This window comes from Equus caballus, chromosome X, assembly GCF_041296265.1.
Source record: "Equus caballus isolate H_3958 breed thoroughbred chromosome X, TB-T2T, whole genome shotgun sequence".
In the NCBI taxonomy this organism is placed as follows: domain Eukaryota; kingdom Metazoa; phylum Chordata; class Mammalia; order Perissodactyla; family Equidae; genus Equus; species Equus caballus.
Window position 1 is genome coordinate 15,292,038 of NC_091715.1, and position 19,831 is coordinate 15,311,868.

At 42.8% G+C, this 19,831-nt stretch overlaps 1 protein-coding gene across 6 annotated transcripts in view; it reads right to left on the minus strand.

Annotated features, from left to right (window-relative positions):
- The window catches only part of SH3KBP1 (SH3 domain containing kinase binding protein 1), a 315,088-nt gene that overhangs the window by 249,461 nt on the left and 45,796 nt on the right, over positions 1–19,831 (minus strand). For 3 of the 6 annotated variants that reach the window (XM_023633590.2, XM_023633586.2, XM_070256731.1), the window contains exon 2: positions 19,193–19,350. In XM_023633590.2, coding sequence (XP_023489358.1) covers positions 19,193–19,350 — 158 coding nt within the window. Of the gene's footprint in view, positions 1–19,192; positions 19,351–19,511; positions 19,655–19,831 lie in introns of those variants that run through there. The other 3 variants (XM_023633588.2, XM_070256733.1, XM_070256734.1) reach the window with 2 other exon arrangements.

The following is a 19,831-nucleotide window of genomic DNA, read 5'->3' on the forward strand; positions in this document are numbered from 1 at the left end:
ATAACGCTAGTCCTTATAAAAACCCTGCCAGGATATCGGTACTGCCTCCTTTCACAGATGAAGAAACTGCTTCAGAGAGGAGAGAAGCCTTCTGAGGCTGCACAGCTGCCCGCCCCAGAACCACCTGTGGGACAGCAGTTCATGCCGGGTGCTGGGAGCCACCTGAGGGGAGGGTCTCGACCCAGGTGATCACTCCCCCACCTCCTGAAGCACCTTCTCTCTCTGCCTTCCAGAACATTCACTTGCCTGGCTCTTCTCCTCCCCTTCTGGCCACTCCTTCTCAGTGGGTCTCATGGCTGGTTTTACTCTCAGCACTGGGGTGCCCAGGGCTCTGCTCTCCTCTGCCCACACTCCCCTTCCAGGTAAAGGACTTTGAAGGACTCCCAAATTCCTATCTCTAGCCTGGACCTGGCCTGAACTCCAGACCCACATCCTTAACATGCTTCCCGGTGTTCAGTACAAAAACCTGAGGATCATCCCTCCCTCTTCTCTCTTTCACCACACGCCCAGTCTTATCAGCAAATCGTGGTGGCTCTGCCTTCAGAAATATCCAGAATCTGACCGCTGTTCCTGGCTCCCACTGCCACCTCTCTGGTCTCCCCTAGATTCCCGCACTGGCCTCCGAACTGCTCTCCCTGCTTCCACGCTGTCCTGTTCTCAACTCAGCAGCCAGAAGGGACCAGTTAGAGCATCCCCAGTCACATCCACTGCTCGGAGCCCGCCACCCACTCACCCGATTACTTCCATCTCGCTCAGAGTCCAGGTCTCACAGCGGCCCTACGTGATCTGGAGCCCCGGGACCTCCAAGCCCATCTTCTGCTGCCCTCCCTCGGCTCTCTCCCTTCCAGCACACTGGTCTCTGTTTTTCCTCCAACACACCAGGACTCCTCCTCCTCCTCCAGGCCGTTGCACGTGCTGTTGCCTCTGCCTGAAAGGCTCTTTCCCACAGATCCCCACAGGGCTCCCTTCCTCAACTCAAGTCTTGACTTAAAGGTCACCTTCTCAGTGAGGCCTTTATTGGCCTCCCTATCATAAATTGCAATCCCATCCCCAATATTCATACCCCCCTCCCCTGCTTTCTTCCCCCTCCAACATACTGTATAACTTATTTATTATGTTTATGGCTTACTGTCCATCTACCCCACTAAGAGGTAAGTTCCATGAAAGCAGGGATTTTTGTCTGATTTATTCACCGATGTATTCCCTAGTGCCTAGAACACAGTAAACACTCAATAAACATTTGATGAATGAATGGATGAAACTCAGAGAACTTAATTCTTCCCCAAAGTTGTAGAGCTCAGCTCTGACTCCAGAACCAGTGCTCTGAGTAATCAGTTTGTGACCAAACAGAGATGCTGTATCATTGCATCCTCAGATATCCACAGACCTGACAAAAATTCAAACGAAATTACATAGCGAGAGACCAATTCCCCCAGCTCATACGGCACTTTCATTAACCTCATATTCACTTGCAAGACAAGAGGGATTTAAAAATCAACAACTTAGAAAAAGTAACATACACCTGGGAGCTACTTCAATCACAAGAAGCTGCAGGATGAATGTACCTCAATCCCTGAGGAAAAGGGAACAAATTAGATCGAAACAATTTTCAATTTTAAATTTTTTACTTTTTCAATTTTCAATTTTCAATTTTAAACTTTTTAACAACTTAGAAATAAAGAAACCAAAAAAACCCCCACTATTAACATTTTAGCATTTTTTTCCTTCCTTATACGCAAGGTTTGGTAGTTTGCATAGCACGCTGCATATACAATTACATAGCCTTCCTCTCATAGCATGTGTATTTTCTATATTACTGCACACATTATTATAGCCCCCAATTTTAAGGCTATGTAGTATCTTGTCAGCAGGAAATGACATCTAAGCTGGTAAAAATTAAACAAAAATATAAACATCAACTAAACATAGAAGCCTGCAACTGCTGTTCAGCACTCCAACTCAGCTGCTGGCCCCACCCCTGAACCTGGCCCAGGCGCCTTTCCTAGGGGCCAGGAGGATTAGTTCCTTTGGAAATTCTCAGGCCATATTGCTTCTGGAAGTCAGAACCTAAGACCACGGGCTATTTAAATGGCCACTGCCACCACCATCCAAAGAGTAAGGGCTAAGTTCCCAATGGGGTCAATAACCACAAGTGTAGAGAAACAAGCAACAAAGATAGTCACTCATTCAACAAATATGGACAAGCACTGCTGTGCGCCAGGCACCGAGGACACAATGCTGCACAGAGGCCATGGAACCTCTGTCAAATAGAGAAGAGAGACATTCGTCAAATAGCCACAAAAAGAGATTTAAAATCCCAAGAGTGACAAGCGCTACTGAGGAGAGAAACATGGCCCTACAAAGGCTTGTAGAAAATGAGTACTGTAAGAGTCCGGGAGTCGAGGAAGGTTTCCCTGGGAAAACATGAGGTGAGTTCTGGGGCTGAGAAGGCATTACCGGGGTGCAGGGATATGAGGTGGGAGCTGAGGCTGGAAAGAAAGGTGGGGGTCGCAGCACACAGGACCTTGCAGACTGATCACATTTAAGAGTTTAGTCTCAGGGCCAGCCCAGTGGCGCAGCGCTTAAGTGCACATGTTCTGCTTCTCGGCAGCCCGGGGTTCGCCGGTTCGGATCCTGGATGCGGACACGGCACCGCTTGGCAAAAGCCATGCTGTGGTAGGCGTTCCACGTATAAAATAGAGGAAGATGGGCATGGATGTTAGCTCAGGGCCAGTCTTCCTCAGCAAAAGGAGGAAGGTTGGCAGTAGTTAGCTCAGGGCTAATCTTCCTCAAAAAAAAAAAAAAAAAGACTTTAGTCTCTATCCCAAAAACAAGGGAAGGCCAAGGAAGGATTTTAAGAGTTTGTGGGGTACATAGGGAAGGGGACATGATCAGATTTGCATTTCAAGGCCATCAGTGTAGCCTCAATGTGAGGCAAAAGCAGAAAGGGCATCAAAGCAGATCTGGGAGGAGTTTGCCCCAGGAGACCAGGCCAGGACAGGGTCCCACCTCTAGGCCCATTCATCAACACTGTCTCTGAGACCTGCAACCACCTCTCACCTGCCCCACCCCACCACTTCTCTCTCCTCCACTCTTCTTCTCTCATTCTGTTCTACTTCCATCATTGGCTCCGCCAGGCTCCAGGCCAACCACAGACAGGCCAAATGGTAATGCCACCTTGTACCTGTGCAGGGGGCAGGGCTTCCCTAAATCCCAGCTGTGACCATCACAACACAACGACAGAATCTAACCATCCTGAGAGATGAGCGGAACACCCAAGATGGGCTGGAGAACCGCAGTGGTTAGGAAAGTGGGTTTTTTAAATTTAATGGAAAACAAGAACAAGAGTTAGAAATCCTGAAACAATGCTGGGACTCATGACCAGAGATACACATGGGTCTGGGGTATAGCCTGGACGTCAGATTTTTTTTAATGCTCCCCAGGTGATATTCATGAGCAACCAAGGTTGAAACCCAGTGACTTTTTTTTTTTTTACTTTTTATTGTGATATAATTATATACCCACAGGAATTTACAAAAATAGTGCATAGGGGCCGGCTCCGTGGCCGAGTGGTTAAGTTCGCATGCTCCACTGCAGCGGCCCAGGTTTCAGATCCTGGGCGTGGACATGGCACCGCTCGTCAGGCCACGTTGAGGTGGCGTCCCACATCCCACAAGTAGAAGGACCTGCAACTAGGATATGCAACTATGTACCGGGGGGGGGGGGGGGGGGGTTGGGAAATAAAGCAGAAAAAAAGAAAAGAAAAGAAAAAACAAAGATTGGCAACAGTTGTTAGCTCAGGTGCCAATCCTTAAAAAAAAAAAATAGTGCATAGAGTCCCATAAACCCTTCACCCAGCTTCCTCCAGTGACGATATCTTATATGACTATAGTACAACATCAAAACAAAGAAATTGACTTGGGTGCAATACTGGTAACTACACTACAGATCTTACTCAGTTCTCGTCAGTTTTTGCCATGCACTGACTTGTGTGTGTGTGTAAATCTGTGTAATCTGATCCAACATTTAGGTTTGCATAACCACCATCACAATCAAGATTCAGAACTGTTTCATTTCCACAAAAGAACTCCCTCGTGCTACCCTTTTACAGTTCCATCAGCCCTATCCTCGCCCTGTCATTGTCCCTTGGCAACCAGTAATCTGTTCTCCAACTCTATAGTTTTGTAGTTTCGAGAGTGTAATATAAATGGAATCATATAGTAGATCACATTTGAGATTGGCTTTATTCACAAAGCACAATGCCCTTGAGAGCCACCCAAGTTGTTACCTGTGTTCACTCCTTCTCATTGCTGAGTAGTATTCCACTGTATGGCTGGACCAGAGTGGGTTTAACAAGTCACCCGTTGAGAGACAGTCAGGTTGTTTCCAAATTGGAGCTATTATAAAGCTGCTATGAAGATTGCTGTACAGGTTTTTGTGTGGACATCAATTTTTCTTTTGGTGGTGGTGGTGGGGGGGGGGGTTTTGAGGAAAATTGGCCCCGCACTAACATCTGCTGCCAAGCTTCCTCTTGCTTTTTTTTTGGTTGAGGAAGATGGCCCTGAGCTAACATCTGTGCCAACCTTCCTCTATTTTTTTATATGTGGGATGCTGCCACAACATGGCTTGATGAGCAGTGTATAGGTCCACGCCTGGTATCCAAATCCATGAAGCCTGGGCCACTGAAGTGGAGTGTATGAACTTAACCACTACACCACTGGGCCAGCCCCTGTGTGGACATAAATTTTTATTTCTCTGGGATAAATGTCCAAGACTGCTGGGTTATATGGCAAGCACACAGTTAGTTTTATAAGAAACTGCCAAACTATTTTCCAGAGTGGCTGAACCATTTTACATTCCCACCAGCAATGTACGAGAGAACCAGTTTCTCTACATCATCACCAGCATTTGGTGTTATCACTGTTTTTTTATTTCAGCCATTCTAATGCCCATTCTGATAGCTATGTAGTACTATCTCATTGTGGTTTTAATTTGCATTTCTCTAATGGCTAATGATGTTGAACATCTTTTCATCTGTATATCCTCTTCAGTGAAATGTCTGTTACGTCTTTTACCCATTTTAAGAGTTCTTCATACATTCTAAATATAAGTCCTTTGTCAGACATGTTGTTAGCAAATAGATTCTCTCAATCTGTAACCTGTCTTTTCATCTTCTTCACAGGGTTTTTCACAGAGCAAAAGTTCTTAATTTGGAAGGAGTCTAATTGATCAATTTTTCTTTAATGTTCTCTTGGTGTGATGTCTAAGAACTCTTCACCCAGGCCTAGATCCTGAAGATTTTCTCCTGTGTTAAATTCTAAAAATTTTTTAGTTTTATGTTTTACATTTAAATCCATGATCCATTTTGAGGTAATTTTTTATAACGTGTAAGATTCATTTTTGTGGATGTTCAATAGCTCCAGCACGATTTGAAAAGGCTATACCTCCTCTACTGAATTGATTGGGCCCATTTGTTAAAAATCAGTTGGGCATATTTGTGTGGGTCTATTTCTGCGTTCTCCATTCTGTTCCACTGACCTATGTGTCTAACCCTCCCCCAATATCACACTGTCTTGATTACTGTAGCTATTTAGTACCTCATTAAATAGAGTAGATTTCTTCTACTTTGCTCCTTTTTTTTTAAAGATTGACATCTGAACTAACATATGTTCCCAATCTTCTTTTTTTTCTTCTTCTTTTTCCCAAAGCCCCCCAGTACATAGTTGTATATTCTAGTTGTAGGTCCTTCTGGCTGTGCTATGTGGGACGCTGCCTCAGCACGGCCTGATGAGCGGTGCCGTGTCCACACCCAGGATCCAAACCGGCAAAACCCTAGGCCACCGAAGCAGAGCACATGAACTTAATCACTTGGCCATGGGGCCGGCCCCTTTGCTCTTCTTTTTGAGAATTATTTTAACTATTCTAGTTCCTTTGATTTTCCATATAAATTTTTAAATAACCTATTCTACAAAAAAACTTTGCCAAGACTTTGATAGGAATTACATTGAACCTATAGATTAATTTGGGGAGAACTAACATCTTGACCTTGTTGACTCTTCCAACTCATGAACAAGGTATGCCTCTCCATTTAATTAGATCTTCTTTGAATACTTTAATCAACATTTTGTAGTTTCAGCACACACATCCTGTACATGTTTTGTTAGATTTATACCTAAGTATTTCTTTTTTTTAGGAGTGATTGTAAATGTTATTGTACTTTTAATTATTCCCCGCTAGACTATAGAAATATTAATTTTGTGTGTTAATCTTGTATCCTGTGACCTTGCTGAATTCACTTATCAGTCCCAGGAGTTATTTTCTAGATTCTTGGCATGTTCTACATAGAGAATCATGTCATCAAACAGGGACAGTTTTATTCTTCCTTTCCAATTCATATGCCTTTTATTCCTTTTCTCAACATTGTGCTAACTAGGACTTCCAGTATGATACTGAATAAGACTGGGGACAGCAGCCATCCTTACCTTGTTCCCATTCTCAGGGAAAAGTATTCAGTCTTTCCCCATTTAGTATGACAGTAACTGTAGGGTTTCTGTAGATGCTCTTTATCAAGCTGGGGAAATTCCCCTCCATTCCTACTTTGCTGAGAGTTTTTATCATGAACAAGTATTGAATTTTGTCAAATGTTTTTTCTGCATCAATTGATATGATTAGGTGATTATTTTTTCTCCCATAGCCTTTGATATGGTGGATTACATTAATTGATTTTCAAATATTGAAGCAGCCTTCCATACCTAGAATAAACCCTACTTGGTCATGGTACATAATTATGTGTTGCTGGATTTGTTTTGCTAATACTTTGTTGAGGATTTTTGTGTCTATGCTCTTGAAAGATATTGGTCTGTAGTTTTTGGTTTTTGTTTTTATTCTTATACTGTCTGTCTGGTTTGGGTATCAGGGTAATACTGGCCTCATAAAATGAATTAGGAGACACTCCCTCCGCTTCTATTTTCTGGAAGAGATTATGTAGAATTGGTACTAATTCTTCTTTAAATGTTTGGTGGAAATCTCCAGTGAAACCCTCTAGGCTTGGAGATTTCTTTTTTGGAAGCTTTTAAATTATGAATTCAATTTATTTAATAGTTATAGGACTATTAGGATTATCTATCTATTTCATCTTGGGTGAGTTTTGGTGTTTGTGGTTTTCAAGGAATTGGTCCATTTCATCTAAATTGTCCAATGTGTGTGTGTAGAACTGTTTGTAGTATTCTCTTATTTTCTTTTTAATAGCTGTGGGATCTGTAGTGATAGCCTCTGTTTTATTCCTAATATTGCAATTTGTGTCTTCTTTTTTATCTTTGTCAGTCTTCTTAAAGGTTTATCCATTTTACTGATCTTTTTAAAGAGCTTTTTCACTGATTTTCTGTTTTTCTGTTTTCAACTTCAATGATTCCTGCTCTTATCCTCACTATTTCCTTTCTTATGCTTGCTTTGTTTTTTTTTCTTCTCTTTCTAGTTTCTTGAGGTAGAAGCTTGGATTATTGATTTAAGACTTTTCCTCCATTTCAATGTAAACATTTAGTGCTATAAATTTTCCTCTCAGTACAGCTTTAGCTATGTCCCACAGATTTTAATATATTGTCTTTTCATTTCCATCCAGTTTGATGTATTTTTTTAAATTTCCTTTGAGACTTCCTCTTTGACCTATGGATTATTCAGAAGTGTGTTATTTGATTTCCAACTGCTTGGAGATTTTCCTGTTATCTTTAGATCATTTACACTTAAAGCAATTATTGATATATTAGGGCTTAAGTCTGCCATTATTTTTTGTTCTCTTTATTCCCTGTTTATCATTTCTTTTTTCCTATCATTCTTTCCTTTTTCTTGCCTTCCTGTGAGTTACTTGTACATTTCTTAGAATTCCATTTTGATTTATCTATAGTCCTTTTGAGTATATCTCATTGTATAGTTTATTTTTAGTGGTTTTTAGTTTTTTAGTGGTTTTTAGGGGTTTTTTTGTTATTACAATGTAAATACATAACATGCAATGTACATACAATATACTTACGTAACATCATAGATTACTGGTATCAATGTTTTCCCATTTCAAGTGAAGTGTAGACACCTTACCTCCATTGAGGTCCCATTATACTCTCCCTACTTTTCAAATATAATTTTCTCATATGTTATTTCTACATATATTGAACACCACATCAGATATTATAACTTATGCTTCAACCATCAAACATAACTTTAAAAGCTAATGAGGCTAAAGACAGCCTATTGTACATACCCCTATTTTTACCCATCCATTGGTTTTTTTCTTTTCTGAAGTTCCAAGCCTCCTTCTGGTATCATTTCCTTCCCTGTTTAGAGAACTTTCTTTAGCCATTATTTAAAAGTATTAACAAATTCTCTTAGTTTTTCTTCATCTGAGAATGTTTTTTATTTTCTCTTCATTCCCGAAGGATATTTTCACCAGATGTAGAATTCAGAGTTGACTGTTCTTTTCTTTTAGCACTTGAAAATGCTGTGCACTTCCTTCTGGATTCCATGATTTCATGTGAGAAATCCATTGTCATTCAAATCTTTCTTCCCCTATAGGTAATGTGTGGTTTCTCTCTCCCTGTTTTTTCTTTGTCTTTAGTTTTTAGAAGTTTGATTATGATGTGTTTTGGCAAAAATTTCTTTGGGTTTATCCTGTTTGAGTTTTGCTCAGCTTCTTGATTCTAAAGGTTTATCCTTTTTGCCAGTCTGGGGAGTTTTCAGCCATTAGTTCTTTGAACACTTTTTATTCCCATACTCTTCTCTTCTCCTTCTGGGACTCCAATGATACAAATGGTAGACCTTATGTTATTGTACCATAGGTCTCTGAGGCTCTGTTCATTTTCTTTTCCAGATTATTTTCTATGTGTTGTTCAGATTGGATAAATTTTAATGATCTGTCTTCAAGTTTACTGATTCTTTCCCTGTCATCTCTAATCTATTAAGCTCATCCAGTGAACTTTTTAATATGATTTTATTTTTTAGTTCTAGCATTTCCGTTTTTTAATCTTTTATTTATTTGCTGAGATGTTTAATTTTTCATTTGTTTCAAGAGTGTTTGTAATTGCTCATTAAAGCATTTTTATGACAGCTGCTTTAAAATCTTTGTCAGATAATGACAACATCTGAGTCTTCTCAGTGTTGGTATCTGTTGATTGCCTTTTCATTTAAGTTGTGATTTTCCTAGTTCTTGGTATGACAAGTGAATTTTTTTTATTGTATCCTGGGCATTTGGGCTGTTATAAGACTCTGGGTCCTATTTAAATTTAGCAGGCAGTCACCCCATTTACATTAAGCATGCAGGTCCTGGGCTACTTTTGTGGGCTGTGATTCCAATGATAGTTTAGTTTACAGAGCCCCTGCAGTGCTATTCTTGGCTTCTTCATTTGTCTTACCTAGAGGTCACACTGAAAACCTAGGTGGTATTCCACACTGTAGTTTCTATTCTCAAACTTTTCAGCATGTTAATTCTAGTCAGACTCATTTATGGGTCTGTCAGGAGTTCGCCCAGGACTTCCCACACAGGTTTAATGAATCCCTGTCTCCAGCTCTCTCCTCCCCAAGATCTTCCCCACTCTCTAGTGGGGAGGGTGAGGGAGGCCACTTACCACTGCTGAGCTGAGGGCAGGGAGGGAGAAGTCCAGACTCCCCATTTGGTCTCCACTGACAACATGCCAGCAGATGAGGGGAGAACTGCCATGGTTCACCTGAGGCCACCAAGCAGGGTCCAAAATTCCAGCTTCCCCACTCAGTTTCCACCGACAACCTGCCAGTAGGTAGGGAGAGTACTACCCCAGGCCATTTTCTATCTGTATTTTAAGCCACACACTTAACGGCTTAAAACAACATCCATTTATTATCGCATAGTTCTGTAGGTCAGAAGTCCAGGTAGGTTCACTGGATTTTCTGCTCAGGGTCCCACAAGGCTGATATCAAGATGTCAATCAGGCTGGACTCTTATCTAGAGGCTTGGAAGAATAACCCAGCTCCAAACTCACTCAGGTTGTCAGCAGAATCCAATTCCTTGCAGCAGTAGATCTGAGGTCTCAGTCTCCTTGCTGGCTGCCAGCCAAGGTCTGCTCTCTGTTCCAATAGTTACCCATATCCCTTCTCACGTGACCCTTCTGGCTTCAAAGCAGCAAGTCCTCCTCAAGCTTTGAATCTGACTTCCTCATCTGCCACTAGGCAGAGAAAGTTCTTTGCTTTTAAGGGCTCATGTGGTAAGATTCGGCCCACCTGGATACCTCCATTTTTTTAAAAAAGATTTTATTTTTCCTTTTTCTTCCCAAAGCCCCCCGGCACATAGTTGTATATTTTAGTTGTGGGTCCTTCTAGCTGTGGCATGTGGGACGCCACCTCAACGTAGCCTGACAAGCAGTGCCATGTCCGCACCCAGGATCCAAACCGGTGAAACCCTGCGCTGCTGCAGTGGAGCGCACAAACTTAACCACTCGGAGACGGGGCCGGCCCCGGATACCTCCCTTTTTTAAAGTCAACTGTGCCATATAACATTTCACAATTATTGGAATGACAGCTCATCACATTCACAGGTTCTGGAGATTCAGGAGTAGAACCTTGGGGACCATTCCTAGAAATTCTGCCCACCTCACTACCACTGGGTAGAGGGCAGGATGGAGTTCATTATTTAGTCCAGAGGTTAGGCAATTAGAATGTATTAATTCTAATGGGCTCGAATTGAGCATTGTTTACATATTGCTATGTTGTTTGTGTATCTGTAGTAAACTCTTTTTTTGCAATTTCCAGCATGATTATGTTTCCTTATACATTCATATATATATATATATATATATATATATATATATATATATATATATTCATAAAGCTACTTTAGAAATAACATTATAATATTTTCACATGTAGAAGTACAGGTCACAGGCTACCAATCCATGAGTTTGAGAAAAGAGATTAGATTCAAAATGATGACACTTCCTATCAGCACCATCATACAAAAGGAGTGCCCGAGCTTTAGCAAGGAGCAGAATCACCTGAACTTTAAAAAATATTCTAAGGCCTCTATCCCAACTCCCGCCCCCACTCCAAAGGTCTGATGATGCAGCACACCTGGAGCAGGGCCAGGCTGGAGAGCCACTGGTGTGGAGTTGCCTGCGGGAGCCCTGCACTTCCCAAGTTTAAATATTCAGTAACGATCCTAGCAACATCCTAGATGGTTTAGATTTTGATCTGCCAGAAAGCTGGGAGTTGAAACACATGATTTCAAAGTCCCCTTCTAAGCTCAAATTTAATAATCCTGTCATTAAGAAAATAAGACTCCACTATGCATAATCACCAAGACAACTTGGTCAGGAGACTGCTCTCCCTGAGTCACAAGACATCCCCCCACACGCACACTGCAACAGTGACAAAGCCTGAGGAATCTGCCAAATGGTGTGGGCTCTTACTGGTAACACACTTGTCCTTAATTATTCTGGACTGTTCTTAGAGTAACATTTCTCACAAGAGCATCTAACAAGTTCCAGTTGTTAGTTTTATGATTTTATTTTCCAAAAGAAAACTACATGTTTAAAGTTTAAAGAATAATTTGAAGGGTCAGCCCCACGGTCGAGTGGTTAAGTTTGGTGCACTCTGTTTTGGCAGCCCAGGTTCGGTCGCTGGGTGTGGACCTACACCACTCATCAGTGGCCATAGTGTGGCAGCAACCCACATACAAAATAGAGGAAGACTGGCACAGATGTTAGCTCACGGCCATTCTTCCTCAAGCAAAAAGAAGATTGACACAGATGTTAGCCAGGGTGAATCCTCCTCAGCAAAAAAAAAAGAAGAAGAAGAATTTGAGCTGGAATTGATTGCTTTCAAGGGCCCCATGGATGTGAAACAACTGTATTACTTACCACTGATAGAAAAGACAGTCAAGCTCCTTCTGAAAAGTATACCCTGAACATTGCAAAATAACAAGTGTCCTATTTCTCAAAAAAAAAGAAAAATCGAAAGGAACTTGAAATCAACAATTCAAAGAGACTTATGCACCCCTATGTTCACTGCAGCATTACTCACAATAGCCAAGACATGGAAGCAACCCAAGTGCCCATCAACTGATGACCGGATAAAGAAGATGTGGTATATATATATACAATGGAATACTACTCAGCCATAAAAAAGACAAAATTATCCCACTTGCAACAACATGGACAGACCTTGAGGATATTATATTAAATGAGACAAGTCAGAGAGAAAGACAGACACCGCATGATTTCACTCATATGTGGAAAATAAACAAACACATGGACAAAGAGATCAGACTAGTGGTTACCAGAGGGGAAGGGGGCTGGGGAGTAGGTGTAAGGGGTAAAGAGGCACATATATATGATGACGGACAGATAATAATGTACAACTGAAATTTCACAATGTTATAAGTTATTATGACCTCAAATAAATAAATAAATAAAATAAAAAGTAACAAGTATCCTTACAAATTAGTAAAGGGAAATATTTTCCCTAATTGCCTTACTTTCATAATTTGTAGGAAAAACAGCGCAAGGCCATAAATCCAGGCAAAGGTCGCTCTTTTGAGTTGAAATAGCTGATTTCTGAAGAGAATCCTTCAAAATTCAGAAAATAAGTTAACAATCATGATTCTGAATATAGAATAGCAACCTGGAAAGCTCTCCCTCATGCCACTTGTTGAGGTAAATTTGTGGTTCTTTCTTAAACAAGAATAGCAAAGTAACTATGAGCTTTCTCTCAGAGTGGTGCAAATATGCAAAATCCTGCCTGGATACTCGGGAAGGCATAATGCAGCGGGCAATGATGGTGAGGGGCTTAATTGCATCAGGACAATTCGGACACCCGGATTATGCTGTCTGCTTGAGCTCAGATTCTAGAGCCGCTCAGCCCGGGTTCCACTGCTCTCTCTGCTCCTCACTAGCTCATGTGACCATGGGTAAATCTTTTAACTTTCAGATGCCTCAGTTACCTCTTCTGAAAAATAGGCATGATAAAAAAATAGTACCTTTGCCATAGGGTGGCATAAGGATCGAATGAGATGAAGCATGTGAATGGCTGGCGTCCTTCCTGCCTGGCATACAGTAAGTACTCAACAAATTTTAGTCATTGTACACAGACAGACACAGGTAGGTTATATACACAATGCCAGGCAGCCAGTGAGCCTGGAATAGAAGGGAGCCATTATTATTCCATAAAGTAACACAGCAATCAGGGCCGAAAGATAACTGCAGGTTCATTTAGCGTGTTCTAACAGAGTTGCCTGATGAATCCAGTCGAAACCTTCTTGAGTAGCATTTTAATCAGGAACAACTTTGCAGAACAGTGTCTAACACACGCTCTCCAGAGTACAGAACGACCAAAGGCCAGCCTTCAGGAGTGAAAACTGTCATCCCGTGGAAGAAGTTACATTTGTGACAATACAACATTCCATGTAACATGTCTCATTTGTGCTTCTAGCCTCTGGTGCCCAGCACGTAGCAGATTCCCAGTAATTGCTCCCTCGGCCAGTAGAGCCAGCCCCCACACACCCAAGCACATCCCGACTAGGTGTTGTGAGCCAGAAGACGCTCTGCACATTGTACAACACTCCTGGAAAAAAATTCCTGCTCCCTTTCCTAGAGAGACAAGTAGCTTGAAAACAATACTTCAGATAATTCACAAAACTAATGGCCCTCGGGTTGAGAGTTCGAAAAAAGTGAAATTTGATCGAAGAGATCCACTTCAGGGTCTCTGAATACAGAATAGCAACCTGGAAATCTCCACCTTACGCCAGTTGTTCAAGTAAATTTGTGATTCTTTCTTAAATCAAGAACAGCAAAGTAATTGTGAGCTTTATCTCAAAGAGGTGCAAATATGCAGTCCTGACCTTTCACCCCACTGATTAAAAAACAACCGTATTCACCAACCGCTTTATATAAAAACAAAAAAGCCTCTGGATATGCCAAAGAGAGATCTAAGACACCCAGCAAGCGAAAGCTGAGGCACTGAGAAACTAAGCTGAGAACTGTTAACACTCAGCAGAAGACATGCAAGCTCAAATAACACAACTCCGCCTTCAGCCACCGGGCCTGCAGCGTGTAAAACGTCCTTGTACCTCACACGTACAGCAACAGGCAGAGAACAGCTCACTTCCTCACAGGCAGTGTCAGATCAATCTAAAGATCAACAGGCATATTCTTTTAACCCCTACCGCAGCTTCCTGCTTTCTACACGTCTATTTGTGAGTAACAAGATGTCGAGGGCCTGGGTCCCACTCCACTTCACCAAAGGACCCCCTCCCAAGGCAGGCAGACTTGTGGGTGGCAGCCCAACCTATAGTTTCAAGGCTTTTTCTTTTAAAAATCTCTTTGGCTGGCCATTAAAAAAATGTCTATCTGTGGACACATGTCAGGAGGACCCAGAAAAAGGCTACTTATAAATCCTTTGCTGAACTAAAATAAAGCCCACTGTTGTCTGGGTCTGAGGGTAAGGTTCTGAAAGGAAGACCCCAGTAACTAAATCCAACATGGGGAGAATGAGCGCCTATGAAAGAGCCCACACCTGCCTTTCTTAGCTGGCTGTCTTTCTGCTTTATGTGGCAGTTTCAGGTCCCAGGAAAGCAGCCCTGTTCTTTTTAAAATAAACGACTTTGAGGATTTCATCCTAGTATCTCCTATTATTGTACTGTCATATTATGGTCTACTGTGGTCTGTTCAGAAAAAATATCCCAAACTTGGAAACGAGGCAACAAATGATGATCGTGTGACCTTTTAATGTCATGCTGATGCATTTTCTAACAAGCCCCCCAAGGAGGGTCATCTGATTCTCTCTGGAAAGGTAACTTGATTTAACTAACATTTTACTAGGACATTTTACAACCCTATAAAAGTCAGGACAACATGTAGAAAAATGATAAGGTATGCTACTTTCCTTTTTTCTTTTCTGGTAGAGATGATAACCCCAGAGGTTAAGACTTTATTGTCCTCTAAGACATGAACCCCTTCTGAATCTAGCAATCTTCTTTGAACATTCCCCTTTCTGCTGGCATTCTAGTCAGTTTCTCACATCCTCACTGAATCAGTTTTGTTATTCTGCTAGTTCCCTCATTAAATGAGTTCAATAAAACTTTGACACATGCTCTCTATTTGTATGTTTTTCACAATTTGAGAAGGAGTCGTTGATAGTTCTTGGGTCCCACCATCAAATGGTCCCTGGGAGATTGAGTTTGGGCTTCAGGACTCCTCAGCTCTCACACCCATAGGGCAGCTATGCAAAGACAATGAGATGCAGGCTGATGAGCTCAGTCGCTAGTGTGGCACGAACGAGGCTCAGCACAGGTGCAACACCTCCCTCCCAACCATAGAACCCACAGCTTTAAACAGAGAAAAACAGATACGTGGAAAGTGAGCAAGAGCAGCAATTCCACGCCTCCATGTATATCTACAAGAGAAATGAGCGCCTACGTCCATAAGACTTCCACAAGAATGTTCAGAGCCTTTACTCATAAAATACCCGGACTGGAAACAACTCTAATGTCCACCTAGAGGAGAATGGATAAGCAAATGACGGTATATTCACAAAGTGGGATACTACACAGCAAGAACAAAGCACTGATATACGCGACAACATTCTATTGTGCAAAATAAGCCATAAATAAAAGAGCACATATTGTATGATTCCATTTATATGAAATTCAAGTCCAAGCAAAATTAATCTATGATGATAGATTACCTATGGGAAAGGGAATGATTGGGAAAAGGCATGATAGAACTTTCTGGAGGCATAGAAATAGGATTGATCTGGATGATGGTTACAGAGATGCACATTTATGTAAAAAAAATATCAAGCTGTACAATTATGACTTCAGCATTTTACTCTATGTAAATTTCACCTGAAAAATGAATAAATTTTTTAAAGAGGAAGGATAAAGAAAAATGCATTCTAAAAGAAGTGAGTGGGGAGAAAGGTAGGGAGAAGAAAGGGAAAAGGGATTTTAAAAGAGTCTTCTTCCATATGTACAGTAAATAAATTAAATAAGAACTAACTAAATAAAAGGAAAAAAAGGACAAACCCAAAAGGCCATGAGGCCTAGTTGGGCACATTTATGTGCACCAATAAATCTCAGCCCAAGAGCTGGCGAAGCCCAAGCTTCTTCTTAACAACGGAGTAGCCAGAATGGCTGGCATTTTCTTTTGAGAAATTGAGACAATACAGAGTTGAGGGTGGATACTGCATTCTAACACCCTGGGGGACCATGCTCAACTGGGACACTGATTAAGGATCTGACATATGAATCAAGAAAATGCTTAAGGTAAGCTCTCTGACAGTGGTAAGATTGGCAGAAAGGCACACAAATAAACCACGGGATGCCACAAAATTACCCAACGCAATCTGGGGACAATTACTCTTAAGCTAAATAAGGCATATGTAAACCCACTTCTAAAATTGCAAACTTATGCCAATATGATTATTGTTACTTAAAGATATATTTTCAGCTTCTAGAACTCTCTATAGAAGTTTGCATTATTGTTGAACTCCACTGCATCCACCTACTGGATTTTCAATAATAGGCCTAAAACATTCCCAGTGGGTGAAGACTTGAAAATAGACTCAGTCATCTGAAAGAACAGAAGTTTCTTTTCCTGCCAAATGTGACAGCCACAGTAGTGCAGCCCTGGCCATTCCTGCCACATCCTTTCTGGCCTGGGTGGAATGAGCAGCTCCCAAGGGCATGGCTTCCCCTCACTGGAAGTGCTCAAGCAAGGTGAGATGACAAGTAATTAGGCAAGAGCAGAGGCACTCAGGCCAGGAGAGAGGGTCCCTTTCTTGATGGAACATAGACAGCAGCACACTCAGTAGGTGGCCGGCCATGTGCTAAGTGATTTCCAGGCACTGTCTCCTTTAATCCTTAGAGTGGCCCGATGAGGTAGTCGGGCTTAAAAAATGAAACAGATGGCACACTCAAATTAGGTAATCTGAGGCGAGATTAATAAAGAGACCTTTACAAAGTGGGTGAGGTACAGAGAAACGCCGAGGCAGGAGCCTGGGGTTAGAAACAAGGGAGCCCCAGGCCCTCAGGGATGAGGGGAAAGGAATGTGGAGGAAGGGGACTTGATGGGAACAGCCACTGTCTGGCCGAGGGTCACAGCCAGCCTGAGGCAACCACAGGGCAGGGAGCCAGCAGGATAACCCCTGACCTGGCTTGTCTCCCTAGCTCCCTGCCATCTCCTGCCAGCAGTCCTTTTGAGTCAAAGTCCAGGGGAGCCATGGGGGAGGAGGCCCCTGTGGTGGCCCACACTGGCCCAGCCCAAGGCCAAGCAGATGGAGAGGGTGGAGGGGGGCCCTGGCAGGCTGCTGGGACCACACCACCCCCCATTTCACAGTGAGGAGCTGCTCCATTCCCCAGAGCTGGAGCAAGCCTGCCTGGGCTCTTCCTGCACTGTGCTTCCCTGTCCTGGTGCCCACCACCCTCCACAAATGCTTACAGCGGCCTCAAGCCCTGAGCAAAGTCCAACTCAGAAGTTCTCTGAGTCCACGGATTTGTGGTTTGGAATGAGAGAGTACTAAGCCAACAGGACACATTAAAGGCTTTCAAAATAGGGCCTACCATCAAAACTGGAGCCAACACTGTAGTCCCTTCTCCTTCCCAGGGTTGTCCTCTCTCTTTCCCACAGTCTTCTCTTTCCCACAATCCTCCCTTCCTTCCCAGGGTCCTCCTCTCTCTTTTCTACAGTCCTTCTCTCTTTCCCACAGTCCTTCACTCCTTCCCGGGGTCCTCTTCTCTCTTTCCCACGGTCTTCCTCACCCATTCCTTCCTCCTTTGTCTTCACTCCAACCTTTGCCCCTTTTATCTGGAAAAACCCTCCTTCTGACTCAGAATTTGACTCAATTTCAAGGACGGTCCTTGTCCCAAAATAGGGGTTTTTGTTTAGAAGGGCAAAAGAATTCACCACTGTTTACCCACCAGAGTCAATCCACGATGGCCCAGATGTAATGCTTTCCTACTCTTAAAATGAGAGAGAGTTGCTAGGGTCAACTTGTAATCCACGAAAAGAAAGTCTCTACTCCCACAACTATTTACAGAAAGCCAGGTTTATCAGCATGTCACCAACAAAATCCTCCCCAGCTTTCTGCAAACCAAAAGGAAAAGAACTAAAGAAATGTTAGCAGGATTGCTGTGAGGCAAGATCCTGAAGAAAGATGAAACTGGGTTCCTGTGTGTTTTGCCGGGGGGGTGGGGGGTGGGGGGTGGTATCCAGGTCAAGGGCTCAGGGGTTGGAAGCCTGGAGCACATCACCGTTTTTCATCAACAACCACTTTTCATCAAACCCTCCCATGTAGCCCTTGAGGCTCTTTGAGGAGGCCACCTGCTTCTCTGGGCCCAGCATTTCACACACCACCTGCCTCCGCAGCCGCAGTCTTAGGCATGGTCTGGTACCACCGAAACTACAGCAGGGGCCCTGGGGATTTCTGCACACAGCCCTTCCTCCTGAGAACAATCCTGTCTTCTCCAGTGTTGGATGGGAAGTTTACGGCACAGGGACTTCTACACCTACTCGGTATTCCCCCCAGGGAACAGCCTCCAGCGGATCCCTTTTCACCCAATTCCAACTATTATTTACAACTGTGCAGTGTGTAATTTCTTAACATGAATGAGCTGCATTTTTGTAATTAACCCCTAGATGACTTCTTAAAGGGCATAATTTTTAAAACTTTACTGAAAAAAAAATAGATTTTATTCAATGCTTCATGGCCATAAAGGAGGAAAGGAAAATAATAACTGCTCCATTGAAAGAGCAATATGAAAACAAAGGTGGAAAACATAGCATAGTTAGAATTCTGCATTTCGTTCGATTACTACTTGACTTATGAGTTTCACCTCCATTTTGAATGGAATGGAAAAGGGGAAAATTCTTTTAAACTATCAAAGCAAATAAACCAGTACAGAAATAAAACAATTTAACAAGCTTTATATTTTTACAGCATTTTCTAAGTGATACACAGTTTGGAAAGAGAACACTCTGGGCCTTAAGAAAGTGATTTCAAAACAAGTATACCCAGACATCAAGGGCAAAGCTATCCATGTTTTTCCTGACAGCACCCAGGAGGTGAAGCCCTCAACTCATCCCTGTAAGAGAGTTCCAGGAAATTCTCCTCAAGTGTCCCCACAGCTTTGGTCAGTAGAACCCACCCAGGAGACAGGAAAAGGGTTTCGCTTTGTACTCACTCTTACAAAGTTGTCAGGGAACAAACCTCTCCGGCCGTTGATCTGGCCCTCCCACCAACCTCCATCCTCCTTCCTGATGTTGGTGATGATTTCACCCACGCTGATCGTCAGCTCATCGTCGTGCTGGGCCTGGTAGTCAAACTCCACTATGGCCTCCACTGGAAGGAACAGAAACAAAAAAAGAGCACCTCAGATCAGATGTTGGAGAAGTCTGGGGCCCAGCAGTCCTAGAAGGTCAGTAAAGTCATGTGAAAGGGATTTCCCCTCTACCAATACTTAAAATAACTGGGCCACACACAGCAACCCAATTTTGGTTAACCTGAAGCCTGTAGCACAGAAACCACAAAGAGCTAGTCCGTAGTCAGGCACAGGCAGAGTGGCCTACGGGTCTCAGGGCCATCAGGGGCTTCAAAGGGGAAACCGCATCATAACAGACGGCCAAAGATGTTTGTTCCCGCCCACAGAGGGAGCCCAGCATCATTTCCCCAAGTGCAGAGACAGCAGGTGACAGGCGCAAGTTTGCCTCTTGGGTGTGCCCCCTCCCTCACCAAGGCCAACTGTGTGATGCTAACCTCTCTGGACCTCAGTTGTGCAAAATGTGGGCAACAGTAATTGCCACCCTACAGAGATAACACCCAT